Source organism: Thunnus thynnus, chromosome 10 (genome assembly GCF_963924715.1).
Source record: "Thunnus thynnus chromosome 10, fThuThy2.1, whole genome shotgun sequence".
NCBI classification, from domain to species: domain Eukaryota; kingdom Metazoa; phylum Chordata; class Actinopteri; order Scombriformes; family Scombridae; genus Thunnus; species Thunnus thynnus.
Genome location: NC_089526.1, coordinates 933,689 through 948,852, shown reverse-complemented (window position 1 = coordinate 948,852; position 15,164 = coordinate 933,689). Strand labels below are relative to the sequence as shown.

The 15,164-nt window shown below is 41.7% G+C and overlaps 1 protein-coding gene across 1 annotated transcript in view; it reads left to right on the top strand.

The window, feature by feature from the left end:
• tg (thyroglobulin) overlaps positions 1–12,780 on the top strand; it is a 33,361-nt gene extending 20,581 nt beyond the window's left edge. Inside the window, exons 34-49 of the mRNA XM_067600287.1 lie at positions 90–169; positions 1,713–1,850; positions 2,009–2,074; positions 4,004–4,132; positions 4,230–4,397; positions 4,483–4,687; positions 5,025–5,112; positions 5,399–5,549; positions 5,908–6,101; positions 7,817–7,990; positions 8,128–8,265; positions 10,314–10,501; positions 11,047–11,145; positions 11,426–11,566; positions 11,936–12,117; positions 12,542–12,780. Of these exons, the coding sequence (XP_067456388.1) occupies positions 90–169; positions 1,713–1,850; positions 2,009–2,074; positions 4,004–4,132; positions 4,230–4,397; positions 4,483–4,687; positions 5,025–5,112; positions 5,399–5,549; positions 5,908–6,101; positions 7,817–7,990; positions 8,128–8,265; positions 10,314–10,501; positions 11,047–11,145; positions 11,426–11,566; positions 11,936–12,117; positions 12,542–12,645 (2,245 nt within the window). The 3' untranslated portion in view covers positions 12,646–12,780. The remainder of the gene's footprint in view (positions 1–89; positions 170–1,712; positions 1,851–2,008; positions 2,075–4,003; positions 4,133–4,229; positions 4,398–4,482; positions 4,688–5,024; positions 5,113–5,398; positions 5,550–5,907; positions 6,102–7,816; positions 7,991–8,127; positions 8,266–10,313; positions 10,502–11,046; positions 11,146–11,425; positions 11,567–11,935; positions 12,118–12,541) is intronic.
• Positions 12,781–15,164: the final 2,384 nt, after the last annotated feature.

Below are 15,164 nucleotides of genomic sequence, written 5' to 3'. Positions count from 1 at the left end.
GTGAAATGTCAAAGTTTTTATTCAGATTTCTGCCAGTTTAACAAACAGAAACATAACAAATGTTAAATATGTGTTTGGTGTGTGTTCAGGTTCAGGGAGTGTGAGCGGCGCTGTGATGAGGATCCTTGTTGCCGTGGCATCGGCTTTGTTCGAGACACCAAATCCGCAGGTATCCATGGTTACCAGCAGATTTCTATATTTGGAGTGACGTCATGGGCTGGTTTCCTGACATTTAACTCTGGGCTGCTTATTTTGTAAATTCATTAATGATGATTTAGATGAACTATTGAAACAAACTCAATGTGAAAATCAGGACAGACTGATCAAATTATCCAAGACAAATTTAATATAAAAGCGGCAAGCAGTGTTGGTCGGGACCTCGCACTCTGGCCCGTCAGGATCAGATCATTTTGCTTTTTAAAAATGAGGGATATTTATTACAAATATGGTGTGCTTTTATTTTGAAAGTTTGGTTGACATGTGTACTGTCAGGTGTGTAGAGACAATAAGTAACTGCAGCTGGACACAGAAAAATACTCATATATTTGAATGGAGAGTGTGAGTGAACCCACACCTTTTTGAACATTTACTGTTTCCACATAGTTTTAGATACAAACTTCATTTGAACTTTAAATGAGTCACGAGACTTTGACCTACAAATCTTGAATTTACATGTTTTTTCTATCTGTTATTGTTTTTGAGATATTAGAGTGTGAGTTTTAAAGTCTTTTCTTGCTCCTCCTGTGATTTTATAATGAGTGTGTATTGCGGAATGTTTCACAGCACTGAGGGAGTGACATCACCAGGAGCAGTTGGAGAGGAGGATTTTAGAGTATGCTTCTTGTGAAATATCCTCATAAATCCCATGACTTTGGCCAAATCTTACATTAAAAATCATATTATAGTAAGAAATTATGTTGGGCATCCATTGATACAGGTTTGAAAGTGGTCAGACTTATAGTTTAGACATCAGAAGCCTCTGTTTGACACAAAGTTAATGCCCATAGATTGCCTCCCCTAGTGGTTTACATTGTGATTGGATGTGGCACTGCAACTTTCAGGGCTTATGAAATCCAAACCGTTTTTAACAACTTTTTCTCAGCACAGTGTCATAAGTCATGTATTAAAGTTTGAAGCCGATACCATTAACGCCCTCTGAGGAGATAGCGTTTGTTCGGGGTCCAAAATTGCATCAAAGTCTTATTTTGAAATTGAGATTGCGGACTTCCTGTTGGATTTAGGTCAGGGGTGTCAGCAGATGATTTTTAGGTCTTGATGAGACAAATGATTGAGTTTTGGGTTGATCTCTCTACGACCTTCCTACGGGCCGTGGCGACCATTTTAGTTACATAGGTGGCGCTAGAGAGCACATTTTGGCACTTTAGGGGTTAATGTTTACATTTTATCAAATTTTTCACCAGACCTGATGTGCGTGCTAAATTTGGTGAGTTTTTGAGCATGTTTAGGGGGTCAAATTTAAGGTTTAAGTGGCGTAATAATAAAGAAAGAAACAGCGAACGAAAGACAATAGGGTCCTCGTCCTTAGGCAGAGGACTACCGTTTTACAGTAGTCCTCTGCCTTTTGGCCTCAGTCCCTAATTATAAAAAATGACATGAATAATCAAAATTTTAAAAAATGTGAGTACATTTAGGGAAAGGAAAAAATATTTCAAAAATTTTAAATGTGCGTGCGTGCGTATGTGTGTGTGCAGGTGTGGTGTGTCTGGCTCTGATCAGTCTCGGGGTTCAGACCTGCGGTGAGGACGACAAGACGACCTGGAGGACGCAGGACTGCAGACCGTCTGAAGTGAAGACCACACCAGACCCCTTCGGCTGGTACCAGAAACCTGGTACACACACAAATACACACAAATACACACACAAATACACACAAATACAGACAAATACACACACAAATACACACACAAATACAGACAAATACACAACAGATACACACTGACATATATAAATACCGACGGTGTTCAACCCGACATGTTCGTGTTTTCAGTGAATCAGTGGAGTTCGTCTCCTGCTCTCTGTCCTCCGTTCAACCTGCCGCCACTCAAAATAAACGGTGAGACTGAAAAACTGCAGTACTACTACTAATACTGCTGTTACTACTACTACAAGTACTGCTACTGTTAACACTGATACTGCTGCAACTACTACAAGTACTGCTACTGTTAACACTGATACTGCTGCAACTACTACAAGTACTGCTACTGTTAACACTAATACTGCTGCTACTACTACAAGTACTGCTACTGTTAACACTAATACTGCTGCTACTACTACAAGTACTGCTACTGTTACACTAATACTGCTGCTACTACTACAAGTACTGCTACTGTTAACACTAATACTGCTGCTACTACTACAAGTACTGCTACTGTTACACTAATACTGCTGCTACTACTACTACAAGTACTGCTACTGTTAACACTAATACTGCTGCTACTACTACAAGTACTGCTACTGTTAACACTAATACTGCTGCTACTACTACAAGTACTGCTACTGTTAACACTAATACTGCTGCTACTACTACAAGTACTGCTACTGTTACACTAATACTGCTGCTACTACTACAAGTACTGCTACTGTTAACACTGATACTGCTGCTACTACTACAAGTACTGCTACTGTTACACTAATACTGCTGCTACTACTACTACAAGTACTGCTACTGTTAACACTGATACTGCTGCTACTACTTCTACAAGTACTGCTACTGTTAACGCTGATACTGCTGCTACTACTACAAGTACTGCTACTGCTAACACTGATACTGCTGCTACTACTACAAGTACTGCTACTGTTAACACTGATACTGCTACTACTACTACAAGTACTGCTACTGTTAACACTGATACTGCTGCTACTACTACAAGTACTGCTACTGTTAACACTGATACTGCTACTACTACTACAAGTACTGCTACTGTTAACACTGATACTGCTGCTACTACTACAAGTACTGCTACTGTTACACTAATACTGCTGCTACTACTACAAGTACTGCTACTGTTAACACTGATACTGCTGCTACTACTACAAGTACTGCTACTGTTACACTAATACTGCTGCTACTACTACAAGTACTGCTACTGTTAACACTGATACTGCTGCTACTACTACAAGTACTGCTACTGTTAACACTGATACTGCTGCTACTACTACAAGTACTGCTACTGTTAACACTGATACTGCTACTACTACTACAAGTACTGCTACTGTTAACACTGATACTGCTGCTACTACTACAAGTACTGCTACTGTTAACACTGATACTGCTGCTACTACTACAAGTACTGCTACTGTTACACTAATACTGCTGCTACTACTACAAGTACTGCTACTGTTAACACTGATACTGCTGCTACTACTACAAGTACTGCTACTGTTAACACTGATACTGCTACTACTACTACAAGTACTGCTACTGTTAACACTGATACTGCTGCTACTACTACAAGTACTGCTACTGTTACACTAATACTGCTGCTACTACTACAAGTACTGCTACTGTTACACTAATACTGCTGCTACTACTACAAGTACTGCTACTGTTAACACCGATACTGCTGCTACTACTACAAGTACTGCTACTGTTACACTAATACTGCTGCTACTACTACAAGTACTGCTACTGTTAACACTGATACTGCTGCTACTACTACTACAAGTACTGCTACTGTTAACACTGATACTGCTGCTACTACTTCTACAAGTACTGCTACTGTTAACGCTGATACTGCTGCTACTACTACAAGTACTGCTACTGTTAACACTGATACTGCTGCTACTACTACAAGTACTGCTACTGTTAACACTGATACTGCTGCTACTACTACAAGTACTGCTACTGTTAACACTGATACTGCTGCAACTACCACAATTACTGCTAGAGTTTCTACCAGTACTGCAAATACTACCCCTACTACCACTACTGCAGTACTCTCACTGCAGTACACAAAGTACTACCTGAGTATTTGTGTCTCAGTGTCAGGGTGGCAGCTCCTCGCTGACTCGGCGTTCCTCGTTGACCCGTCTGTCTCTACGTATGATGTCATACATGTGAGCCGTGACATTGCCGCAGATCGGGACGAGACGAGGGACTGGTGTCTCCACGGTAACCACAGCTGTTAAAAGATTCAGAGATTATTATCAGTGTTGGGTCAGACAGGAAGTAGCGGACCCTGATACTTCCTGTTGACTTCCTGTTTCAGCCTGTCAGGAGGCGGAGTCCTGTGTGGCGGTTTCAGTCAGTGAGGCGGAGTCCGCCACTCGCTGCGTCCTCTATCCCGACACCACCGTCTGTGGGCTAAGCTCCGCCCACAGCTTCTCCTGCAGGCTGGTCATCAGAGAGCCCGCCCCCCAGGTGTACCTGCGGACAGGTGAGCCAACTAGCCAATCACAGCGCAGCTACTCTCAGGCCAACGTTTTTATTCCCACCATGCTCACCTGTCCCTTCGTCTTCAGAGCCGTTGCCATTGGATACGTCCGTCTCCATCCCGGGTCATGGGACCCTGCAGGGTGTTGCCGTGGAAACAGTCCTTGGCTCAGAAAGGAAGGCGGTGGTTCAGTTCCTGGGAGTCCCGTACGCCCGTCCACCAATAGGATCACTCCGCTTTACAGCAGCTCAGCCGGCTGATTGGATGGGAACCTGGGACGCCACGAAACCACGGTAACCACCTGTCTGTCTGACAGAAAATACTAAACTAATAGATATAATATGATTTAGCAAAATACTAAGAAAATAAATTATGGGAACATTTCTAAACAAACTAACGTGTCCAAACTCTTGATGATGAAGGAACATGTGACCCAGTGCAGCGGTGTGACTCACTGACGTGTTTTTAATAGCAACAACGGAGGAATCAGATATATCAGGCTTTGATACACACACAATACTTGTTAGTAGATCAGTTCATTGTTGGATTTGTTGACAATAAGAAAATATAGAAAATAGCCAGAATTATCCTTTAAATGCGATGACTGTCTCTTGATGTCCTGTCCTTCAGTCCCAGCTGTATCCAGCCAGGTGATGTCGAGTCTGCAGCTTCCAGCGAGGACTGTCTCTACCTCAACATCTTCAGTCCTGCTGGTCTGGTCAGTACTTTTATTCATTTATTTATTTGTTTACAATTGATTGACAACAAGCAGATAAAAACTGTGACCAAATCCTCAACACCCCCAAGATCTCCATGTGACTTTAAATCACACTGACAGTTATTGATCTCACTGAGGTCAAACTGCACAAACACAGAAACATTTTATATAAACACAATTTGCAATAGAAGCATTACATCATCAGTGACCTCAGCTGACCTGTGTGTGTGTGTGTGTGTGTGTGTGTGTGTGTGTGTGTGTGTGTGTGTGCGTGTGTGTGTGTCAGAGGGGGCGTGTCCCAGTCCTGGTTTTCTTCTTCAACCCTTCTGCCAATCAGAGCGCAGGACTGTTGGATGGCTCCACCCTGGCTGCCATGGGTAACATCGTCGTGGTAACAGCCAGCTACCGAACTGCAGCGCTGGGATTCCTGAGTACAGGTAAACACACACGCACACACACCTGCACAAGTAAACACACACACACACACCTGCACAGGTAAACACACACACACACACACACACTTGCACAGATTAACGTACACACACCTGCTCAGGTAAGCACACACACACACACACACACACACACCTGCTCAGGTAAGCACACACACACACACACACACACACACCTGCACAGGCAAGCACACACACACACACACACACACACACACACACCTGCACAGGTAAGAACACACACATACACACACTTGCACAGATTAACGTACACACACACACACCTGCCCAGGTAAATACACACAGGACTTCCTGAATAAACTATGTAAACACCATCTGTCTCCAGGTTCATCTGGTCTCCATGGTAACTACGGCCTGTCGGACCAGGAGGCGGTGCTTCGTTGGGTTAACGCCCACGTCTCTCTGGTGGGCGGAGACAGCAGCAGAGTGACCGTCGGGGCGGAGCGTCATGGTGCTGACATCACCAGCCTTCACCTCCTCTCCTCTTCGTCTCCTCTGTTCCAGCGTTTGATGCTGATGGTGAGAATCCTGCAGACAGTCTGATCATTTAACACCTACAGAAAACAATCTGAATAGAAACTTACCTGATAAGCTGCGTTTCCACTGGAGGAACCAGTGTCGGGTTACTTTTAAAAGTACAGGAACTCTTGGAGGCAGGAAATAAAAGAAATAAAAGCTTCAAACATTTAGCAGATGATTTACTGGGGAGACAGAGACTCTCTGCATTCCCCTTTTCATTCATTCGTTATATCCAACTCATCAGCAGCAAATACAAAGAACAACAGGACAAATCTGTGCTGTTGTTTCCTCATGTGTGAATGCTGCATTTCAAATCTGAATCCATCTGGTTCCTCAGATGTGGTGGAAACACAAACAGGATGCACAACAGAGACTTTTAGTTCCAAGTTTAGTTCCTGAAATCAGTTCCTCTGGTTCCAAAGTACCTGAACTTCTGATGGAAACATGGCTGTACAGTCTGATCTGTCATCTGCTGAATGTAGCAGCACCAGCAGTTAGCAGTAGTGTTAGCATTTAGCAGAACAGCAAACAGAGGAAGCAGGTAGCAACAGCAGTTAATCAATTAGTCAATCAACAGAAAATTAATTGGCAGAAATTCTGATAATCAAATAATCATTTAAACAATTATGTAAACAAAAATGGAAAAAATGAACTGGTTCTAGCTTCCCAAACGTGAATATTTTCTGGTTTTAATACTAAACCGTTTATCTTTGGGTTTTGGACTATGATCAGACAAAACAAGACAAGTAAACATGGACTCATTTTTCACAGCAGTTGTTAGTGGCAGGAAAAGTAGAACTAGCAGCAGTACTTGCACTCACAGTAGGAATAGTATTAAACAGCAGAAGCAGTTAGCAGTAGTAATAGCATTTAGCAGCACTTGTACAAGTTAGCAGCAGCAGTAATCAGCCGTAGTAAAATGTAGTTAGCAGCAGTAATGCTAGTTAGCAGCAATTAGCAGTTAGCAAATCTTTAAACTATTGAGCAGCAGTAATAACGGATAGCAGTAGTAAAAGTAATTAGAAGCTGCAGTTAGTAGCAGATAATTGTTACTGAGCATTTAGCAACAACAATACGAGTTAGCAGCAGCATTAGCCGTAAACAGGAACAATAAACAGCACCTGCAAAAATAACTAATGAAGATTTACAGCTGTTAAAGGCTTTAAATGTGAATGAAACCAAAAGTAGAAAATAGTAACTGCTGTCAGTAGTTTAATTTCCCACCAGACACACACCACAACAAAACGTCTACAACTGAATCTCAGATGGAAAAGTCTGCGTGGAACTAGAGCTGCAGCTAACGATCATTATCGATTCAATTGTTGATTAGTCTCTCAATTAATCATATTAGTTGTTTGGTCCATAAAATGTCAGAAAAAGGTGAAAAATGTGAATCAGTGTTTCCAGAAAGTCCACGACGACGAAGATATTCAGTTTGGTGTCATAGAGGACAAAAGAAACCAGAAAATATTCACATTTAAGAAGCTTTAATCAGAGAATTTGGACTTTTTCTTCTTAAAAAATGACTCAAAAGGTTTAATCGATTATCAAAATAGCTGGTGATTAAATTAACAGTTGGCAATTAATTGATTAATCAACTAATCATTGCAGCTCTATTCAAAACCATTTAAGGCTCTAAATATGTAAAATAATCAGTCAGATGTTTGGCGTCTCTGCTCTGCGTCACAGCTGCTGTGTTCTTGTTCTTCCTGCAGGGCGGTTCTGTGTTTTCTCCATCGCTGGTTCAGACTGCCTCCACATCCAGACGCCAGGTGGTCGATCTGGCCAAAGAGCTGGGCTGCGTGACCTCTGATCCCGCTGATGACGACAAGATGGCCGCCTGCCTCAGAGCGACACCTGTGCACACGCTCAACGCTGCTCAGACCAAAGTAGAGTCCACACAAACTGAGACAGGTTATCATGATGAAAGTCCAGGTTTCCACATGTCTCACCTGTCCTGTGTGTGTGTGTGTGTGTGTGTGTGTGTGTGTGTGTGTGTGTGTGTGTGTGTGTGTGTGTGTTGCAGCTGATGGCGGTCAGTGGTCCGTTTCAGTCCTGGTCTCCGGTCCGTCAGTCCGTCTCTCAGTCGTCTTTCCACAGAGTCGACCTGCTGCTGGGAACGTCGGAGCATGACGGTCTGATCAGCCGAGCGCGCAGGATAAAGGTCAGAGGTCACCGTGATGTTTACATGAGACAGAAACAGCTGCATTCAAAAAACTGTAACTGTGAAAGCTGCTTAAAGAGGAAAAAACGTTTTTAAATTTGAAGAAAGAAACTAAAAAATACTCCAACATTCATTGTGTCGTTTTATAGAAAGTGTGAAAACAGCTGAAACTGAAGCAGGTTCTTAAATAGAAAAACTGTTGTTTTAAGAGGTCAGGAGCAAAACATCTGTAAACACAATTAAATCTTTGAAAATAATAGTATTTAATGGAGCTTAAAGACAAAATAATAAAAAAAATACTGTACAATTAATAAGATACAAAAGATTTCCTCAAAAGTAAAGATGAAGATCACTGAGACACATTTTCTGTTTTCTCAGGATTCCAACACTGCGAAGATATATAGTTACACTAGAAATACCAATAATTATTATACAAAATAAAGTCCAATAGATAAAATCACTTTAAGCACAAAACAGCAAGTTAGTTGTCAGCAAGCTAAGAAATAATCCAACAACATCAGATCAGATTAACAGGGGTTAGAGTCTACGAGGTCCCAGTTAACAGTTAAAATAAACAAAAAGAAGAGAAAAAACATCAAGACAGCAGCCTGACCTAACCTCATATAACTAATCTCCCCGACAGGAACAATTACCCTTACACACAAATGCTCAAGGAGCTCTACAACACACACACACAACATTCCTACAATAAAAGATGAATGATGAAATCATTCCAATGTAAACATACATGTACCTCAGAAAGGCTGCAGATTAACACCCACCCAACCCCCGACACTGAGCTCTCCTCTGAAACGGACGCCAAACTGCCACAAAATAACACGCAAGATAGTTATAATAATAATAATAATAATAATAATAATAATAATAATAATAATAATAATAGAGAGATAGTTTCCTCACAGTGAAGCAGGAACGTCTGCAGTCACAGTCAGCATTAGGGGTGTGCCCGAATACAAATACGTTATTCAGCAAAGCACAAATAGTGGGTTTTGTACGAATATTTGTTTCATACAAATATTCTTTTTAATTATTTCTATTCGAGAAGAAAAAAAAACATGTCAAATACCAGCGAGCAGGTCGGTTACATCACTATCTCAGTGTCTCTCCTCTGCTCCGCTGTGACGTCTATCAGCAGGTCTCAGTGAGGGGAGTCACATCCACCTGCTACATGACGCACATTTCCTTATTTGGACATCAGTCCTGGAGTTGGGGGTGTTCCCCAGAGATAAAGCTGAACTACTGACACAAGCAAAGTGCTCTCAAGAGACTCTCCATAACCTGTTGTTCCTCTTCTCCTTTCCACAAAGTTAGGTTGTAAAAAAATAGGCAATAAATGAAAAGTGCAAAGCAAGAATCACCTTTGAAGTTCTTCTACATGTTACCTGCTGTGCTGTCTGTGTGTTATGGGTGTATAAATAGGTAGAGGTCTGTCTGCAATGAGGTGATGAGTAAAGTTTTATCTCAGTAGTCAGCGCAGTCGTCTCTGATCTGGGAGACTCCAGTTAGAGACCCGGTGTGGGGACGTTGTCCTTCATAAGGTAGTTTATTCATGAACACTGATTATAACACTTTAATTTTCTAAAATTAAAAGCCTAATAAAAACAAAAACAGGATTTTTAAGCCTCTTTCCACTTGTATTCAAATATAAATACTGGGCTCTCTGCACATCTCTAGTCAGCACGCCGCCGCTATCACACACCAGGTGACGGCTACAGTCCCCGTACAACTAAACTTAATTTACCCTCATTAGCGTCATGTGCAAAGAATTATGCAAAAAGCAATGATGTCTCTCAGTTAGGTGCCTGTTATGGATGGAGGTGATGAAGCATGACAGGATAAACACGTCAAAATAAAAGTTAAAATAACTGATTTCCATGGTTGTTCTGGAAAACGTGTCTCACTGATCTTTGTTCCATCTCAGGTTCCTGCAGGTATTTTTCCTGAGAAATACCAGAGTATTAATTCCTGTTATTGAACCCTCGTGTCTGTTATTGATCCTGTTTTCTCTCCTCTCTCTCTGTGTTCAGGACTTTGAGGCTCTGCAGGGTCGTGCTGACGGTAAGACGGCGTTCTACGAGGCTCTGAGTCGCTCGCTGGGTGGAGCGAAGGGCAGCGAGCTGCTGAAGGAGGCGGCGGCCTGGTTCTACTCTCTGGATCACAGCCCCTCCCCCGCCGGATACAACCTGTTCTCCAGAGCGCTCAACAACGCCACCAGGTCAGATACTGCGGTCACATCTGTAAGAACATCTGTTCATTCAGCTGTAAATCCTGGATGTTCCATATATGTGCTGCTGACGCGTATACATGATCCAGAGGACGTTTGGTTGCTTCAGTTCTACAAAATGATGTTTTTCATGGAATAAAAGAAGAAAAACAACTGATTCATTTAGTCACTGCGGATCACTTGGATTTAATGAGGTTTTATTTCAATCTTGTGGATAAACTTCAGGTGTTGTTACAGGGAAATGTCTTCTTTGTCACTTTCCAGATAAATCAAGAGCACTAATTAAATAATCTGTGTGTGCAGATTATTAATCGTTCGGGGCTCTGTAGAAACCAAAGTAGTCAAATGTTAAATGTCTGAAAACTGGCAAACTGACGGTTTAAATGAGGAACTAACTGATCAAAGAATAAATTAACAAAATCCTGAATCTACTTGGTCTTACAGACACATTTCAGTCTGTAATTACTGCACACTAATTAGAATAATGTAATAATGAATAATACCAGTTTGTTTTTTTGTTTGTCTTTGTGCTGCAGAGATCTGTTCATCATCTGTCCCAGTCTGCAGATGGCTAGCCACTGGGCTAACAGCAAGGCTAACGTCTTCCTGTACCATCAACCTGCCACCAACAACAGGTGCGACTGTTCACTGAGTGTTTTACATGCAAACAGGAAGTTGATCAGCAGCAGTTGTAGCCTCACACCTCGTTAGCTACTGAGCTAAAACACCTCAATTAGCATCAAGTAACAAACATGTTATTAGTACATGATGACTCAGCAAAAAAACATAGTTAGCTCATGAGCTAATGTTAGCATATCTTGCCCCTGGTGTGCAGATATCATGATTATCAATATGAGTCATGAACAGGTAACAGATCCTCACCTGTCCGGCTGTTTGTCTGTTTCCTGTGTGCAGGGCGGATGTGTCCGTCCCATTGGATGTTCAGTTTGTGTTTGGAGCTCCTCATCATCCAATGAGCTCTCAGCGTTTCACCTCCTCTGAGCGACGCCTCTCTCTGGCCGTGATGACCTACGTCTCCAGCTTCATCAGGACCGGGTGAGACGCTCGTTTCATAAACACACACAAAAAACACTCGGTTGAATCTATAAACGAGCCTCCATCACTAACCTGCAGGTAACAAAGAATGAGTCCATGAGAGTCCTGTAGAGCAGTTATTTATTGAACATAAAGTCGTCATATTCCATTGAAATAAAGGTTATAATCTACTAAACTTTGAACAGACTTGATTTATCTGCTGACCCTTTGGAGGGGCCCGACCCCTAGGTTGGGAACCACTGGACTAAACTAGCTAACTGTATATAAAGTAGTGTAAACTAGCTCCACCTCCAGCAGCTACAACAGTAACATGCTGCTCTGCTTCACTGGCACATTTAATAAAACTCGTTGTGCTGTTTTTTTTCTCAGGAACCCGAACCCGTCCCGTTTGTGGGCGGAGTCAGTTCTGCCCCGCTGGCAGCCGGTCCTGTCCTCTGTGGCTCCACCCACCTACCTGCAGTTAAGCCCCGCCCTCGACCAGCAGCGGGGTCTGAGTCAGAACGCCTGCTCGTTCTGGAGCCAACTGGGAACCAGACTGACGTCACAGAGCGGTGAGAGGATCCACTCGTCTCTGTTCTCAGTCTACTCTACTGCACTAAAACCTGCTCTACTGGACTTTACTCTATTCTGTTCTACCAAACTGCTCTCTACTGTTTTCTACTGAAGGGTGAAAGTCTCTCTACTAAACTGTTTCTACATCTGCTCTGTCTATTCAACTTTACTCTATTTAACTCTGTTGAATCTAAGTTGTTCTCTACTGTCTTCTACTCTTCTCCTGCTTTTCTCTACTGGAACCTGTTCTTCTTTATTTTACTTCACTACATTCGACTCTAATATTCTCTACTGTAATATGATTTACTCTGTTAATTTCTACTACGTAGATTTTCTACTTTGGAAGAATAAAACCAGATTTTACTTCTCGCTCGCCCTCCTGACTCTGCTCTAACCTGTCTCTCTCTCTCTCTCTCTCTCCAGGTGAGTTGGGGGCGGAGCCTGTCCGGCCTGCGTTGTTGACCCCTGTGCTCCCCGTGGCTGCACCATCCAGCCAATCACAGACTGAGAAAGATGCCTACAGCTGAACCGATGACATCATCAACCCTTTCTGATGACGTCACACCGCTTCCTGTCAGCCTCCAGATTCAGATCGATCCAAACAGTGAAGAATGAAATTAATTCTGTTCTTAATCGTCAATAAAAACGCATTTCAAACTGTCTCAGCCGCGTCTGTCATTCTGATGCAAACATGAGCAGCAGCTGCAGTTCCTCTGACGGCCACTAGAGGCCGCCGGGAGCAAACAAAGTTCAGCTGTCAGCATCTAAACTCTGAATCTTACTGAGAGACAGAAGCAAACATGATGACTAGCAGAGGTGAAATATTCTTTTGACTTTCTCATTCTGAATTCTCAGATTAACTAAACTTGACTTTACTCAAACTTTCTCCTTCTTTGTGTAGAAAAGCTTCAGTGAGCAACTTCTCATCACTCTGAGAGTCACTTTCAGCTTTCAGACAAAATGAAACTTATAAAACTCCACCAAAGATCCTCTGATGTTCGGATCTGCAACAATCAGAGTGTCTCTGACAGAGTGAGACGTCTTCTCTCATTCTCCACTTCAACCATCATTCACATCATATCAATCAATGACTCTGATCAATCAATAGTTTTTCACCAGGACCTTCAGGATTCTGAAAAAGTCAGAAGACTACAGCTGCTATTTCACTGTGTCTGATCGATAATTAATCAATATTTAGATACATGTAAGATCAGTTGCAGCCCGAGTTTTATCAAAAATAATAATCAATTATGAAAATCATCACTGGTTACGTCCCTAATAAAAAATAAACAAATAATGTGCAAATAATCAGCTGCACACAGAGAACATTAAACATGGTGGAACAGCTGGATGAGGAAGATGAACAACTGGGATTTTCCAGTTTGAATTATTTGATGAAATGAAAATCATAATAAGTGTTTGAACCAGGAAACTCTCCCTCCACCACAGAGTGGAGCTCTGTTCCTTCTGTGAGCCCTGGGGCATGATGGGAGTGTGCCAGGCCCCGCCCCCCCTCCTCCTCCTCCTCCTCCTCCTCCTCCTCCTCCTCCTGTGTGCAGGTGAGGCCGGCGTATAAAGGAGTCTTTCTCTGGATGGAATCAGACTCCAGCAGCCGCTCAACACTGAGAGCTTTGTCACAAACTGTCCAATATATCCTGCAGATTAACGATGGAGAGCCGGACGCTGCTGCTCGCCGTGTGGATCGCTCTCACCTGCGCCGCCACAGGTAAACTCACCTGTCTCACGCTTTCCTCAGAGTCTGCTGCACTCAGGCTAAACTCTTAAATAACTAAAAACTGAAGAGGTCAAAGGTCAGATCAGAGAGATACTGTCTGAAGGGGCGGTGGAGGGTTATTCTGTCTGCAACCATCAACTGTTCTATAAAAGTTCATTTACATGGTTTATTTTTAATTGTTTGTACATAAAAATATCTTCTGATGATTCTTTACTGTCTGGATGTTAAATACTGTAACCTCAGTTACTCATTAAATATCTGTTTTTCTTGCTTATTTATGTTGTAAAAAGGAAAGAAATTAAATAATTAGGCTGTATGATAAACTGAAATAATTACTCACCGTTATTTCTGAACTGTTGTGAATCAGTCAATCAACAACTAATTTGATAATCAATTAATCAAACAAAAATGTCAAATATGTGATGGATCTGATCTTTGTCACATATGAAGACAAACTGAATATCGTCGGGTTTTTTGACTGATATTTGAATAAAACAAACTATTTGAATACATCACAAAGACAAATCAATTAATATAGAAGATAATTACCAGATTAATTGATAATTAAACTGTTAGTTTCAGCGTGGTTGCAAAGTTCAGATTGATTATTATTTTTATCATGACGTGTTGGGTCTGAACAGCAGCAGACTGGTGGAGAATCTTCTTCTTCATGTTTTAGTTTGTCAGTTTAAATAAAAATCGGGCTGCTGAGACTTTGAATAACACAAAACTAAGAACGTAGTTTAATCGACTCAGGAGAAAAAGATCTTTGTGTGGACGGACGGCGTATTTTAACGACATCTGGAAAAATGCCAGTTTGCATGTAACGGGTGGTTTTGTGTTCTTGGCTGGGACCAGTAACTTCCTGCAGTCTGTGCTGGTTGCCTGGCAACCGCCACAAGATGACTCGGCACAAATTGAATAAAACAAAACAGTAAATTGTCGATTTTACACTGACTGTCAACAAGAAAGAGAATAAATTTATTTCCCAAAATGTTGAAGTTTTCATTTAAAAATCACAAAAGAAAAAATCAATAAACAACAAAAGCACATCAGAGCAGCAACTAACGATTTTCATTATTGATTCATCTGCAGATTATCTTCTCAACTCATCAATGAATCTTAATAATAGGAGAAAAGGCCCCGTTCTAATCTCAAATGTCTTGTTTTGATGTAAGATATCAGTTTACTGTCACGTATGACGAAGAAAAGCATCGAATCATCACATTGAGAAGCTGCAACCAGACAATAATCAAAGTTTTTGATTGATTAAACGACTGAAATGATTAATTGATTAGCAGAATTGCTGCC